We start from the raw sequence: 15,817 nt of genomic DNA, 5'->3' as shown, positions 1-15,817 counted from the left end.
GTTTGGTTAGTCTCTTCATATATATATATATATATATATATATATATATATTATTTCATGCTATTTTCATATGATGGAACATGCATGTGCCTAACATGAGTTTTAAAAGAATTATATTATATTTATAGAAAAAAATCATTATAATTTCATATTTTATTAATACAGACAATGTTTTGAAAAAAAAAAACTAAATATACTCTCTGAGTCAGAAGTATTTATAAATAATTTATTTGTATAGTACATATTTAAATGGAGTCTTAATAATGATAAATAGTAATCACTTTGTCTATACCATAAAATTGATTCAGAAGATAGTTAAATTAAGAAGAATTTACCAATAAGTGGAAGAGAGTTTTTCAATGTTGCAATGCATACCATAATCAATTTGTTGCAAAGTCTCGTGGAAATTCTATTATTTTTTATTGATTACTTCAATCAAAACTTTTAAGTTAATATTTATTTTTTCAAAATATCCTTAATAAAACACTTTTAATATATATATTTTTATATAAAAAAGATACTAAACTAACTTATAAATTACTTAGCTCCCCAATACACGCAATAAAATGAAATCATTTTAATCTACTTCAAAAAGTTTTATGTTTTTACTATTATAACTTCAAAATTTAAGAATTATTTGATAAAAAATAGTTAAAAAACTAAAATATATAATTGTTATAAATTTTAATTTTAGCTATATGAAAATATGATTATATAAAAATAAATAATTACAGACTACACATGATAAGAAATTATAAAAAGTAGTAAAATTGAAGTATGAAATTTGGGCCACATCATCGTGTTTCTCTCACTAGGGCTAATGTTCTGGGACCAATTTCCCTCTTTACACTTCACTCTCTCTAATTTTCTTGCATTTTCTCTCGCTTTCTTCCCCTCTCGTGCCTTCTTCGCACGCTTTTTCTCAATGTAAGTGCTTTCCACTTCTACATACCGTCAATTTCTTCTCGCCCTAGCGTTTGCACCCTTAATCCGTGAATTTATGAGTACAATTTTCACTGCTATTTTCTGAGGTACGGGTTTCTGATTTGGGTATTTGGGCCGCTTAAATCGAACCCTCCCACGTGTTTCATTAATTGTGTTCGATAATGTTTCTGATCGAGATTGTGAAAGTTTGATTAATTAGTACAAAGTTGGGGTTGGTTTTTTCTGGCTTCGGGGGTTCTCTAGATATGATTAAACAGATTTTAGGTAAAATACCTCGCAAACCCTCAAAATCATCTCACGGCAATTCAGACGGGGAAGGAGGGTTTAATGATGGTTTCTCACTGAACTCATCTTCTAATACCCTCTTGAAGTCGAATTCCGTTTCTTCAAAATCTTCGAGTTCTGGTTCAGTTGGGTCTCGTTCTGGGAATGAGAGTATTGCTCAACACTATACCAATCAAGCTAAGAAATCAGCTTCTATATCGGGTTCAATAATGGCTTCTACAGTTTATGAGGCTTTGCCTAGTTTTAGGGATGTCCCTAGCTCGGAGAAGCAGAATCTTTTTATTAGAAAATTGAATATGTGCTGTGTGGTGTTTGATTTTAATGATCCGGCCAAGCATCTCAAGGAGAAGGACGTCAAACGGCAAACTCTGCTTGAGCTTGTTGATTACGTTTCATCTGTGAATTCGAAGTTTAACGAGTCAGCGATGCTGGAGATGACAAAGATGGTAGCAACCAATTTGTTTCGCGCTTTACCTTCTTCGAATCATGATGGGAAGTTGGCAGATATCAGTGAGCCTGATGAAGAGGAACCTGTTTTGGAACCGGCGTGGCCTCATCTGCAGATTGTGTACGAATTTCTCTTTAGATTTGTTGCTTCACCTGAGACAGATGCTAAGCTTGCGAAAAGATACATTGATCACTCGTTTGTGTTGAAGCTGCTTGACCTTTTTGACTCGGAAGACCAAAGAGAGAGGGATTACCTGAAGACTATTCTCCACCGTATTTATGGGAAGTTCATGGTGCATCGACCATTCATTAGAAAAGCTATCAACAATATCTTTTACTTGTTCATATTTGAGACAGAGAAACATAGCGGGATTGCAGAGTTGCTTGAAATATTGGGCAGCATAATTAATGGTTTTGCTTTGCCTTTAAAGGCAGAGCATAAACTGTTCCTTGTCCGGGCACTGATTCCGCTACACAAGCCTAAGTGCGTTTCTCTTTATCATCAACAGCTTTCTTATTGTATTACTCAGTTTGTCGAGAAGGATGTCAAGCTAGCTGATACTGTGATTAGAGGCCTTTTGAAATATTGGCCGATAACTAATAGTGCAAAGGAGGTAATGTTCCTTGGTGAGTTGGAGGAAGTTTTAGAGGCAACTCAACCAGCAGAGTTTCAGAGATGTGTGATCCCATTATTTCGTCGAATTGGTAGATGCCTTAATAGCTTACACTTTCAGGTGCTTATGAAATTCCATCGTTATTTTCTTATGAATTCTGCATTCATTTTATTAGCATTTGCTAACAACACCACAGCTCTTTATATCTGTATTCTGATGTTATTCATTTCCATTTTGCTTCTCTCAGCTATCTTAAATGCTATCTAATATTTGAAGATTACTCAATTTTTACAATGCCATTTCATTTCTGTGTATGCGCATGACTCTGTGTGTGGGTCCAAGATAGCATGACTAAAATAGGAAAATGTATGAATTTTATTTTGATAGGCCTTGTATGAATTTACAGCAGGAAACTAGGTGTGGTTTTGAAGACTATCTGAATATACTAGGGTAAGAATATATCAGGAAAAATTGGGTAAGTAGGTGGCTGTGTAATGATGTACTACCTCAATTGACTTCAGGTTTCGACCATCAAGTCTCACTACTTTAAATTTACATGTCATAATAGTGGTGGTTGGTTTTTTAACATTTAGGGACATAAAAGCCAGAGTGCAATATATTCATAAGATTTTTTTATGGTTGGTAGTCTATCCTAAATCAGCAAGTTAGTTAGCCTAAAGTATTAAAAATGAAAAAGAAAAAGCATATAATGATATTCAAATCTTAACAACATAATAGAATCCAATTTTCTACTGTTGCAATCCAGTTTGGCAAAATAATGGGCAAATTTGTTTGTGCATTCAGGATTGAGATATTCAGAAGTTGTATGAAAAAGGGGTTCAAATTCATAAGTTATGAAATGGTAGTTTGTAGTGGGTCATATTTGGTCCTTCAGATTATTGTAGAGGACACTTGTTAATAACGTGATATAATGCATTTTGTAATTGTTAAAACTGTGATAAATTTAACAAAAGCTCTACCAAGAGTGCTTGTATTGATACTACAGAGCCCAACTATGTTACATTAACATTGGATTTTTTTTCCATTTTCATCTTCATTTCTTTTTCTTCTTTGTTTTTGGGGGGATAGTATTTGACTTGACATCCCTTCTTCTTTTCATGGTCATTTGGAGAATATCGTTATCTTATGGCTCTACGTATAAATCTCAGAAATTTTGATATGATTCATAATTTCATATGAAATGATTATTCAATTTTGCTTGAATTGAACTTATATTGCCAACAACACATTATATATGGTTTCCTTTTATATAACGATCTTGTTTGGACAACTTTCTATGATGACTTCTCTAAGAGAAAAATAAGAAGAAAAAACGGATTGAGTTTCTTCATAAGTTAAAATTAGCTTATGCATTAGTTAAAAATTTAGAGACGATGACTGAGAACTTCTACAAATTCTCAAATGCATGAACTAATTTTAACTTGTGGTAAAACTCATTTTATTTTTTTTCTTATGTTTCTCTTTTAGAAGTTCTTATGGAAAAATTTGTTCAAACAGATTCTAAAACATGTATTTGGGACTGCTATAGGCTTATGTTAAATTTCAGAAATTTGATATTTATTCATAATTTCATATGAAATAATTATTGAATTTTCCTTTAGTTGAACTTATGTTGCAACAATATATTAATATGATTGTCTTTTATGTTAGAACTTGCATTTGGGAGAACTGTAGATTTTAGATTTTTGGATTCTTTGTTATATGAGCTGCATTGCTACGAATACATACTATAGTTTTATTATCAAGAATTAGTCTCAAAGATTAAAACTAAACAATGAAACACAGCTTAAGTGCACTATAAAAGTACGTATATGATGTTATCTTTATTCTGTTGGCAGGTAGCTGAACGAGCTCTGTTTCTGTGGAACAATGACCATATTCGAAATTTGATCTTACAAAACAGCAAAATGATACTGCCTATGATATTCCCTGCTTTGGAGAAAAATATACGGGGCCATTGGAACCAAGCTGTTCAGAGTTTGACCCTGAATGTTAGAAAAATATTCTCTGATGCCGATCAGGCAGTTTTTGACGAGTGCTTGATGAGATTTCAAGAAGAAGAAATCAAGAATAGGGAGAAGCTAGAAAAGCGGGAATCCATATGGAAACAACTGGAAGATGTTGCTGCAGCTAATGTTGTAAGCAATGAGGCCATCCTTGTCTCAAGGTTTGTGTCCTCGGTCGCTATCACAACAAGTGCAAATCAATTGGCTACTGCCGGAGGTTGAGAGCTATCAGAGATCCAAATTGTTTGTTCTGACCCCATGATGAGGAACAAAGGTGAATGGGGCGTTGGTGTGGATATCAGGCTGCTCCTTGTTTCTGGGCATTTTGTCTCCATAATTTGTTCTGGAATCATGGGTACTATGTACCATAAGGAATGTAGTTTATAATAGGCAATGTTTGTTTAGAAGTTTAGCCATTGAGATTATGCAGTGATACAAAAACAATTATTTCCTTTTGCCACCTTTCTGTAATTTAAACATTGGTAATTTCTATTTCTTGCCTTTTGTAGAAAAAGATCCCAACCTTTGTTCACATGTACTGTTCCCTCTGGCAGTTGTGTTTTATTTGCTGGCTGAACTGCCTGTAAATTTTTTTCTAGAGGGGCCATTACACGTTCGAAATTTGGTGCTTTTCATTATACTCTTTTTCCTATTTATTGTGGGTTCGGTTCTTTGAAATATATGTCGCCTTTCAAGGATTGGGATTTAATGATACATCTCTGTACACCCTTCATTATCCCACCCAGTGAGTGTTTTGCCAAATATAAAGTAGCACGCACATCCACAGCTCCAAGTGAATGTGTGCCCTTACATTTATGAAGAGATGTTTTTTGCATGTACTCGTTTGCATTATCTTAAAATATATATTTATGTTGATAGGTTTTAAAAAACAAATTGCATCTGCAAGCTTAGTATAATGATGCAATACGAAGTTGGTCTGGATTAACTCATCGGGTAGTCTTGCCTAGCATAGACAAAACATGAAAAAGGATACAACATAAGCAATTGTGACCAAATCTTATGGCGAAGTATCGCAATCATTCAAATATATTGAAAATACATTTAGAACTGGACGACTAAAACTATAAAACACATCTATTACTTGAAACATCCAGATAGGAAGTGCATGTTACTTTAGTCATCACCATATGCTCTGAAACTATAACGTTCTTGATATGGGCCATCGAACCAGAGGTCAGCTTCAAACCACTTTGGGTACCGGACCAAGTCTCCAGCCAAAAATTGCATGAAACGCTTACTTCCTTGAGGTACAACTCTCACTTCCCCTTCTTCTATGTACACCAGTTGGTCTACCTGCCAATCCCAGGGGAGCCTGCTTTCCCCAGTCTTCCACACTGACCATTTTGATACTCCAAGCTGGGTTAGTCTCTCAGGAGAAACTTTTCTTTCCACTTTCACATTGTACAATTCCTCCAATGATTTTTCTATCTTCATTGCTTTTATGCAACACCTTCCTTTAGAAAAATCCCCTGACTTGCCAAATCCCCTGGAACCATTGTTGACAGGAGAATAGCTGATGGCCGATGTTGTCAAAAAGCTTGCCATGCCTGCTAAACAGTTCACACGCAGTCTGTTTCACTTCCAAAATAGCACAAATCTGCAAGGAAGATTTTAATATGTTCAAAGACTTCCAATGTTAATGTTCTAAGCATTGAATAACTCCATAAGCAACCAAAACTCCCACGAGCAATCTTTGTTAAATTTTATTTGCGAGGGGGACACTGACGATGATATAATCTTCTGTTGTTGATTCTATAGTAGGATGTGTAGTTTGTAGTGATGCTGCTCGTTCTCTTTCCATCTTTAGGTGGGTTTGTTTGTTTTATTTAGGTGTTGTTTTGTGTCCGTTTCCATCATAGATGACAAATCAATAGCATACACAATAACCAGGGAAGAAATAACCGGAGCACCAACGCATCCGGCAACACAGAACAATGGAAGGACCAGAAAAATGAACAGAAATTCAGAAAATTATCAATGTTTCACTTCCGATTGTTTTTAAGTACAACAAATTGCCATTCACTCAGAAAAAGAGACACCATTCAGATTCCAAAACACACGATTCACGAATCAATTAAAATGTAAAAACACTAGATTCCTAATTAGGGTTTGGTGACAAGACCCTGTTCGAGAGCACATGATAGGTGATTTCCATATTTGATAAGCGCCGATGCTAAGTTGACATGAAAAGAAACTACGAAGAGCAAAAGGAATCTAAAGATGATTGAAGTTTGAGACTTTACCAGTTCAAAACAGTGGGAGGGTTGAAGATGCAGTATGGAAAAACCGTTAAACGATAAACCCTCACTGGGAGCAGCAGAGTGAGGTTTATCCTCAAAGTTGAAACCTTGAAGTAGAGTGGAGTTACACTCTTGTTGCCAGATAAGTAACTAAAGGGGAAAATGAGAATCTTATATTTTTTCATTCTTTTATTCTATCTATTTTTTTAAACAATAAATTTAAATAAACAGATATTTAAAATTAATAAATGATATTAAAATAATATTTTTTAAAAATTTTAATTAATAAAAAAGTATTTTACAAAATATTTTTTTAATGTATCTTGTTCTTTCCTTTCTTAAATAATGTTCTTTTTATTTTTTTTTGTTTTATTTTCAAAATAATACTTTTTTAGTTTTTAAAGCTACTTTTCTCGACAAAATATATGTTTATAATTAAGACTAATTAACTGTATATGCTTTCATTGAAGTTTAGTGTACAAACTTGGTAGTTAAAAAAATGTGATCGAAAAAAAGATTTCGTAAGTTATATTCTCTAAGAAAAAATAATCATTAACAAAACTAATAGATAAAAAAAACACAAAAACACTTAAAAAATTAAGAATATTTTTAACTAAATTTATATAAATTAAATATTTATTATTATATATTTCAAAGCATTAAATTATTTAAGGATGAGTTTTAGTGTTATTCTTACTGAATTGCATTTATGCAACTTCTTTTCTTATATTTTCTTACACATGATAACTTTTTTTCAAATATATAAACCGAATTGCTTATATTTTTAAAATTTGTCCTAAAATATTGTTTCTAAATTTCTCAACAATTTTAAATCTCCTACATAAAAATTATTTTATTATATTAAAAAATCTTATGCTTCTTTCTATCTATATTAGTGCACTCTTTAGAGCTTGGATACTCTCTCCTCTCTCTATCCCCCAAATTTTCAGACTAATGGTGACTTTAATTCCTAAAACATTTGGGTTTGTAAAGTTAAAAAAAAAATTAAATAAGTTTTTAAAATACTGAAAAAGTCTATTTATTATGATTTTGGTAATATTTATTTTTCAATTGCAGACTAATTTTTTCAATTCAGGAATCAATTGACAACACTTAACAAATTCTGGAACTAAACTAAGTCATGGTTTACTTATTTTTAAGTAAAAAGAAAAAAAAAGAGAAAAAAAGGAAGAAAGGACACAGGGAGACAGTTTTGGTGGTTGAAGTTGAACGTGTCCAATTGTGGTGCGCAAATTCGTTGCCTTTTTCATCCATCGTAATCATAATCATAATCGATGAACCAAACACAGAAGAAGAGGGAAAAACCAGTTACTTTACTTCTGTTACTCTCTTCTTTATCTTCAATTTTTTTAGCTTCTTCTGTTATGTCATTGCTTCGGCTTCAACCCATTAATGGAATATCTCAGCTTTCAGTGGGAACTTCATTCCCACAGAAGAAAAGACCCCTCCTTTTGAGACCACAAGCTGTTCCCTCCAGAACCCAGGTACCGAATCTTCAGTATGTCATGCCACGTTCTGCTTTCTTTGTAACAAGTCTAAATAACACTTATAGTGTTAAGTTCTTACACTGTCTTCTGATTATGGATAGTTGTATATGATAAAATTGTTAACTTTTAATTAGTTGATCATGTAAAACAATATTGTACTATCTTTTATTTTTCTAGAGGATTATGGAGAGTGTTTCAGTGAGTGGAGAAGTTGGTGGTGCTGGTGGAGCATACTCATATGAAGCCTTGAAAAGATTAGACAAGCTATGGTCAAGCATATGCTCCTCTCAAGAAGGTTCATGTCATTCAATGATTCTTATACCCTTTAGGAAATGAAAGAACTTTATATGTTCTGTAATCTCCGCATGTATTCATTGCAGTTGTGCAAGAGCCTCAGCAAGTTGTTTCTACCATCCCAGGCTTGTTTGGCTCATCTGGTCTTGCTGACAAAGCAGAAGGTTCATATGATGTGTTGGTGTGTGGTGGCACTCTAGGAATCTTTGTTGCCACAGCCTTGTGCACTAGGGGTCTTCGAGTTGCGATTGTGGAAAGGAATGCACTAAAGGGGGTAATTTCAGCTTCATTGATTGAGTTATCAACATTCAATCCTACAATGAAAAGAGTAAGCGAATTCTTTGAAGGGTTAATTGATTAGAGTTGTCTGTGTTGTTTTTATCATTAGAGAGAGCAAGAATGGAATATATCAACAAAGGAGCTTTTGGAACTTGTAGAAGTTGGAGTCCTGGAAGAAGATGACATTGAAAGAGCCACTGCAGTGAAATTCAATCCTGTAATTCCTGAACTTCTTCAGTTTAGTTGCCAATCTCTTTGTAGCAAGAATCATCTTGATTAGGTATTTCTCCATAACTAATATCTTGAAATAAGTTAGAACACACATCACATGCCTAAACACAGCAAAAGATTGATAACAGGGTCTTCTTAGTTACAATTAAATGAGAAAAAAAAAACATAGAGCACTGCCAGATGAAATTATTTAACAACTAAGGGATATTGGGATTGTTTGAAGGAAACTTGTACACACACTTCTAGAAAAGAAAAATAAAAATTATTAAGCTAAAATTAGCTTATACATGAATTAGAAATCAGATTTTAGAGAAGCTTCTACAAATTACCTCATTCATAAACTAATTTGTTTATGGAAAAAGTGATTTCATTTTTCCTTCTTATTTTTCTTTTCTAGGAGTTGTTATAGAAAGGTTTCTCCAAATAGACACTATATCAAATAGTACCAACAATAAGTGTGATATGATATCTACTTAGTAACAGAATAAATTCAGTTGTCAATCACAAGAGTAAAACCCAAAGTGTTTTTGTGTAGAAACTTGTAAAGGAGAAACTCATTCAAGCTTTGGTAGCAAAAACCTTGGTAGCTAATTAGATACCAATTTAGAAATCAGTTAACAATAATAAAAACTAATTTAGAAACCAAAAGTGTTTTTAGTCTCTAAAATGGTTTCTAATTTAGTTACTATAGCAACTAATTATTTTTTGTCTCTAAAATTGGTTTTTATTTCATGATTTTCTTGTAGTGATTAACTTGAATCATAAAAATTTTCATCCTCTTTAAATTCACCATTGCTTACTTGTTAAGAAGTATTAAATTTAGTACTTCAAAGTAATTTACAAACTCAATTACACTCACCTTTATTTTATTTTTAATTTGCTTATTACCAACTTCACCTTGACAATTTCATAAACTATGCAGAACAGATGTGGATTTGAAAGGAAAGGGGATATCTGGGTGAACGACATACTTAATCTCGGTGTTTCGTTAGTCTCCTTCTCATGATAATTGTTTTCTTGTATTTCAATTATGAATATATAAGTTCATATTTGTTCTTATCTAGTTAATATTTTTCTTTTCTGTTTTGTCTGGCTTGGCAATGAACAATATGCTTAATTTAGTGTATGTTTAGACTATTTAATTTTTAGAGAAAATTTACTTCTTTTTCCAAAATCTCTTTAACTAACACTTCGATTGTAACATTTTATAGGCACAGAGCAAACGGTATACAATGAAGTAATTTGAGTGTAAAATATAGTATTCTGTTGAAGAGATAGACTTTTCCTTAAACATTCATCTTTGCTATTTGCCACTGCAGACCAGAAAAGCTTATAGAGATTGTAAAGACACGGTTTATCTCACTCGGTGGAGTCATTTTTGAGCAATGCAGCGTCTCCTGCATTAATGTATATGAGGATGCAGCAGTGAGTTTACCGTAACCTCTAGAACTAGTTATTCTAGCACAACCATAAATTCTTAACTATTATTTTATGAAATTCTATTATTGATGAATTATCATAATTACACCAAACACCATTCTAGGCCGTGTAGCCTGTTCAGATGTCTCAATTTTTTGTTGAAATTATGTATACATGTTTGCATTTATAAACACCATTAACTGTGGATAATCATCAAAAGGTTACACAAAGAAAGTCTTACAAAAATATGTGCACAGTAGATTGAGGATGACAGTGAAGCATGAAAACAGAGAATACATGAACCTAGCATTGCAATGGAAGTTTTAAATTACCAATTAATTTGTGACTGATGAATATTAATTTTTATTTTATACGGAGATTGTGAAGCATGAACCCCAGTTTATTTTTCTTTTCAGGTTCTGAAACTTTCTGGGGACAAAATATTGTCATCTCGTCTCATAATTGATGCCATGGGGAACTTCTCCCCTATTGTAAAACAGGTCAGGAATATATTTATACTCATCGGTGCTTTCTAACAGATATTTTATGATTTTCACAGTTTTATCACAAGGATGTTTGCACATGTTTCATGGAATACAAGCACTGATTGTCATTTATAAGTTCTCTCTGGGTCTTCTGCTGTAGTTCTATCATGCATATGCAGGAAACATTCACTGTCATTTTATATGAATATTTGTTAAATAAATAGCCCCCTAAGTTTCTCAATGATGGTCTCTTTTATCCAATGTTATTGTAAAAATCAACACTAACAAGAATGAGACTGAAAAGTACCTTGAAAATATAAAAGAAATTCTGTTGATTAAAGTTCTACACATGATATTTAATGAAATAAGTACGTACTGAGTATTAAAATTAAAACCTTGTCCTGAAGTTTCTTCCGATTGTCATGTTCAATGATTTTACAGATAAGAGGTGGGCGAAAGCCTGATGGTGTTTGCCTTGTTGTTGGAACATGTGCACGTGGCTTTAAGACAAACTCCAATAGTGATGTCATATTTAGCAGTTCATCAGTAAAGAAAGTCGGAGACTCAAAAGCACAATTGTTTTGGGAGGTACCTTTTACTATATCAATAGAAACATAGTATCCTCTCATACTCTATTTCTAAGAAGTTTCACTGAAATTTTCACAGGCATTTCCAGCAGGCTCGGGTCCTTTGGACCGTACTACTTATATGTTCACTTATGTGGAACCTCAACCTGGATCCCCAAAATTGGAAGAATTATTAGAAGAATACTGGGATTTGATGCCAGAATACCAGGCTAGTTTTCTTTCTTTCATCATGCTCTCTCATGTGTCTTGATCTTTATTTTCTCCATTTTGAAGGACATTGTATCTCCCCCTCGTTTGTGTTTTCTCCCTTTTCTCTAATAAAAAACACTATTTTTAAGAAAAAATTAACTACAAGGTGAAGAAGAAGTATTTTTTTATTCAATTTCCCGATCTTTACAACCATACTAGAAGCTTAAATGGAAGTCCGTGCTGTGTATCAGCTATCAAGTCACAAAATTTTGTGTGTACCCTTATGTTATGTTACTTTTGGCAATTATATTTTTTAGCAGTCATATTTATATATTTAATGCCTCTGTATTTTTCTGTTTTCCTTGTAAGATTAATTAAACTTTGCAAGTTTAGAATAAAAAAATAAGCAGTACGCGTGAGCTCATGATATCTACTTTGAGTTTAGACACAATTTGCTGTTTGTTTTACCTAACTAGGGGCTTCATGGACTTTCTATGGAAGTTCTTGCTGTAAAATTTCAAAGTGTGAACATCTGAGTGCAAAATTAGAATGTCAAAAGATCAGTTTTGCTTTCTTCTATCTCTTTTCTGCTCCGTTCTGTTTTTCTAGTAGTTATAGATCAATTCCAGTTTTGCCTTTATTTTCTATGTCCTGAAGAGTTTCTGTGCTGAGTTCTGTAATGGCTATTCTAGTCCATAAGAGTTTCTGTTTTTCTAGTAGTTAGAGATCAATTCCAGTTTTGCCTTTTTTTCTATGTCCTAAAGAGTTCTGTGCTGAATTCTGTAATGGCTATTCTAATCCATAAAGGTTTACACTATTCAAATATAATGTTTTTTTGAAGTCATACAAGCTACCAAAAGTTTTTTACATTTCTCCTGATTCATTCTTTTATGCTAGTGTTCTGTTGCTCTCAGTTTGACTGACGTCAATTTGCAATTTTTTCATTATAGGATGTTTCACTTGATGATTTAGAGATACTACGAATTATTTATGGAATCTTTCCCACATATCGCGAGAGGTAATGCTTTGTATTAGAATATGTATCTACAAATCAGTTGATAAGTTCTACTAAATGCTTCCAGTTACTCTCTTATCTCACACAAACACAATTTGTTTTCTTTTGCTTCTCTTAATGTTGACACATGAAAGCGATGCAGCTAGTTGTCTGATTTTAAACATTTTATTACTATTAGTATAGCACGTATTCATTTAGTTCCTTTGGCTTTTACAATTCAAGATTCCTGTAAGAATTTGAACCATGTGTTGTACTTGGCAACTTAATGATCTTAATGTGAATGATACTAAATAAGTTTAACTTTCATTTCCTTGTGCCTGTTCCATCATGTCTCGGAATTTTTCATTGTTTCTTTGACTAATCTGTCACAGCCAGATAATGCTACTCCATTAAGTGGACATAAATGAACCATCCAAGTTCTAACTGTTTCAAGACATGTATTGCATATGAGAAAATTATCTAAAAACCTGACGTTTTCTTTGTCTCCACCTAACTTATTCAATTCCCTAAGTTTGTTTTAAACTCATTTTGGATCTATTTACTTGTATCTCGACTTATAATTTCTTTTAATATCACACGTACAATATTTGATGATGATATGGAGCACCTAGCAGTCCGCTACCAGCTTCTTTTAACAGAGTTTTACAGGTAAATTACGTTTTACACATCTGAAGCCTCTAAAATAATAAAATTAAGTCATCGATGATCTATTGACTAATATTAAAGCAATCAAGCTTTATTCTCCGTAGTTTGGTGATGCCAGTGGCATACAATCACCTGTTTCATTTGGTGGATTTGGAAGTTTGACCAGGCACCTTGGGAGACTGTCAGCTGGTAAGTCTTTCAGTGAAGTTTTAAACTTCTGATGTACATTTTTGTACTAGTTGAAACAGATCTGTTGCAATGTTGTAGGACAGGAGTTACTTTTTTTTAAACTGAGACCTTAAACTGTGAATCTGATTGTTTTTCTGAGTATTTATGGAACTCCTCACCTTGATTTTTCTTTGCCTTGCTTCTGTCTTCAGCAACATTGGAACACCTAATTTAGTAAAATGTTATGTAGCTGAAATTGATTTAGAAATTTGTTCAAACAAAAAGTACAAAAAAATAGGTTCACTATTGAGATAATCGGATTCTTTTTTTCTCCACTTTATTGTAATGAAGGAATACATGAAGCAATCAATGGTGATTATCTTGACTCATACAACTTGTCTTTGCTGAACCCTTACATGGTACTTTCCAACTTTTCTCAAAGGTTTGACTGTTTCAGAATTTGTAGTATGAAACTAAATACCTGACCAAGATTATGTATCCTGCAGCCCAACTTGAGTGCTTCATGGCTGTTCCAAAGAGCAATGTCAGCAAAGAAACAGTCCAATGTTCCTGCAGATTTTATTAATGAACTTCTTTATACCAATTTTAGTTGTATGCAGGTAGTATATTTCTCTCATGACTGAGATTATTTTGATGTTATTTCTTACTATTGCTTCTTTTTTATCCTTCGTTTTTGCAGAGGCTTGGTGATCCAGTGCTACGACCGTTTCTACAGGTGTGCTTCTTGTCCCAATCTGAAACTGTGTGGATATGTTTTTTTTCTGTCTTTTGTAAGATGTTCTCAAAAGACTAAATTAATTGAGATGAGAAACCATATCAAATTTTAAACATGGAATGATGACTTTCCTAAGATAATATTTACAGGATGTTGTACAGTTTGGGCCACTTTCCAAAACATTAGGCCTGGTTATGTTAACAAATCCTCAAATACTCCCATCCATATTCAAGCAGGTATTTCATGATGCAAGAAACTCTCATATCATGTCTTAATTTTTGAAGTGCAACTTATATATCTATTAGACAAATATGAATATACTTTGAAGTGAAAACTTATAATGCGACATCCTCACTTCTGATATGTCTGCGCTGATTTGCTTGACATGGCACATGAAAACATAATTTATATATGTTCATCTGTTGTAGTTTCTCATCTCAAACATATAGAACCTAGTTGGAGTTAAATAAAAATATGTAGCATAAATAATTAGTCAGGAGACCTCTTTAACATGGGGGTGAAGAATTTAATCTTGTCCCAGGTTGGTGTTCCTGTACTTCTAGATTGGTCCAGACATTTTCTGGGGCTTGGATACTACACCTTTTTATCGACCTTTGCTGATCCTATTCTGAGGTAATAGTCTTAACAAGGTTCTCTTAAACCACTTTTTAGCTTCCTTATTTATTCAACAAGCATATAGATCCAATTAACACACCTTGTATTCTATGCTCATATTGAATGAATTGCAAGGCCACTGGTACATACATTGCCATCCAAGATGAGTTTCCAGTTGAAGCGGCATCTCGAGGCTTGGAAATATGGAGCTGGTCTTGATTATAAGTTATAGTAACTACCTTTAAGTTTGATTCAGACAAACCTACAAAATAGGGATGATGTGGTGGCATAATTGGTTTTTCCCTTGTGGTTCTTCTCAAGATTCACTCTTCATTCATTCTTGATCTTCACTCTTTTTTTACCACTTCCTTTGGCATAGTTGTATGTCTGAGATGTATAATTTAATTTAAATTGTTGATAGGGTGTTCCAAAACGAAGCATGCAAAGAAAGCACCAAATCAAATCACCAGTATATGTTATGCTTGTAAACAACGTTATATCTATATTTCTATCTTATCAGTTGGTCTTGGTCCAATACGTTTTGTCCCTTGTATTCTTGTAATAGAATGAGGCCAAATTCTCCATGTACCTCCATATTTCCCCCTCATTTTTTTTAATCATAACTATACTTTTTGAGTATGTGGTGACTTTTTCATTTTCAAGTGGTGGTGACTGGTGATGAACTTTGGTATGGTTGTGGTAAGTTTTGTGGCTGGTGGTGAACGTTGGTATTTTCGTTTGCTTATTTTTTTTTCAATTTTTTTGGAAGGGACAAAATTCAGAAAAAAAAAACCTGAGGTGCAAAAGTGAAGTAGAAATCTAAAAAAAAAGTATCTTCACATTGGAGAACGTTGAATACAACGAATGCTACATCTAAAGAAAAATAAACGGATGCAACTGAGGTTAAAAATGTGAGCTTATGGATCATTTAGGGTTATTTAAAATTTAAAAAAAAGGTTAAAACTGACATTTTATCACTAATATGGAGGTGCACGTGGAATGTATGGAATGTATAGAGGTAGAGGAAGAATTTGGCTTAGAATGAGATGTTTATGCAAGTTTCATCA

The 15,817-nt window shown here is 33.1% G+C and overlaps 3 protein-coding genes across 6 annotated transcripts; 2 read left to right on the top strand and 1 right to left on the bottom strand.

The window, feature by feature from the left end:
- Nucleotides 1-778: 778 nt before the first annotated feature.
- On the top strand, nucleotides 779-4,850 carry LOC137823544 (serine/threonine protein phosphatase 2A 59 kDa regulatory subunit B' gamma isoform-like). The gene is made up of 2 exons (XM_068628734.1): nucleotides 779-2,411; nucleotides 4,151-4,850. The coding sequence occupies exons 1-2, from the start codon at nucleotides 1,191-1,193 to the stop codon at nucleotides 4,538-4,540; spliced, it is 1,611 nt and encodes a 536-aa protein (XP_068484835.1). The 5' UTR covers nucleotides 779-1,190; the 3' UTR covers nucleotides 4,541-4,850.
- A 382-nt stretch (nucleotides 4,851-5,232) lies between these two features.
- Nucleotides 5,233-6,723, bottom strand: LOC137823545 (uncharacterized). 2 transcript variants are annotated; one of them, XM_068628735.1, is made up of 2 exons: nucleotides 6,583-6,723; nucleotides 5,233-5,936 (listed from the first exon to the last, which is right to left on the bottom strand). In XM_068628735.1, exon 2 carries the CDS (start codon nucleotides 5,882-5,884, stop codon nucleotides 5,453-5,455), a length of 432 nt encoding a protein of 143 aa, XP_068484836.1. In that variant the 5' UTR covers nucleotides 5,885-5,936; nucleotides 6,583-6,723; the 3' UTR covers nucleotides 5,233-5,452. The 2 variants fall into 2 exon arrangements, with proteins under 2 accessions (XP_068484836.1, XP_068484837.1); XM_068628736.1 differs by having other exon boundaries at nucleotides 5,233-5,886; nucleotides 6,583-6,722.
- Nucleotides 6,724-7,793: 1,070 nt separating this feature from the next.
- Nucleotides 7,794-15,338, top strand: LOC137825486 (uncharacterized). Of its 3 annotated transcripts, none has more exons than XM_068631152.1 (18): nucleotides 7,794-8,084; nucleotides 8,265-8,382; nucleotides 8,468-8,655; nucleotides 8,770-8,877; nucleotides 9,814-9,878; nucleotides 10,211-10,316; nucleotides 10,727-10,810; nucleotides 11,237-11,383; nucleotides 11,462-11,590; nucleotides 12,522-12,589; nucleotides 13,201-13,234; nucleotides 13,336-13,420; nucleotides 13,751-13,818; nucleotides 13,906-14,019; nucleotides 14,100-14,135; nucleotides 14,285-14,371; nucleotides 14,677-14,768; nucleotides 14,886-15,338. In XM_068631152.1, exons 1-18 carry the CDS (start codon nucleotides 7,875-7,877, stop codon nucleotides 14,980-14,982), a joined length of 1,836 nt encoding a protein of 611 aa, XP_068487253.1. In that variant the 5' UTR covers nucleotides 7,794-7,874; the 3' UTR covers nucleotides 14,983-15,338. The 3 variants fall into 3 exon arrangements, with proteins under 3 accessions (XP_068487253.1, XP_068487252.1, XP_068487254.1); XM_068631151.1 differs by having other exon boundaries at nucleotides 7,800-8,084; nucleotides 14,659-14,768; XM_068631153.1 differs by having other exon boundaries at nucleotides 7,826-8,084; nucleotides 8,507-8,655; nucleotides 14,659-14,768.
- The last annotated feature ends 479 nt before the right edge of the window (nucleotides 15,339-15,817 follow it).

The sequence above is a fragment of the Phaseolus vulgaris genome, chromosome 8 (genome assembly GCF_000499845.2).
Source record: "Phaseolus vulgaris cultivar G19833 chromosome 8, P. vulgaris v2.0, whole genome shotgun sequence".
Taxonomy (NCBI): Eukaryota; Viridiplantae; Streptophyta; class Magnoliopsida; order Fabales; family Fabaceae; genus Phaseolus; species Phaseolus vulgaris.
This window is presented reverse-complemented; position numbering and strand designations above follow the sequence as displayed.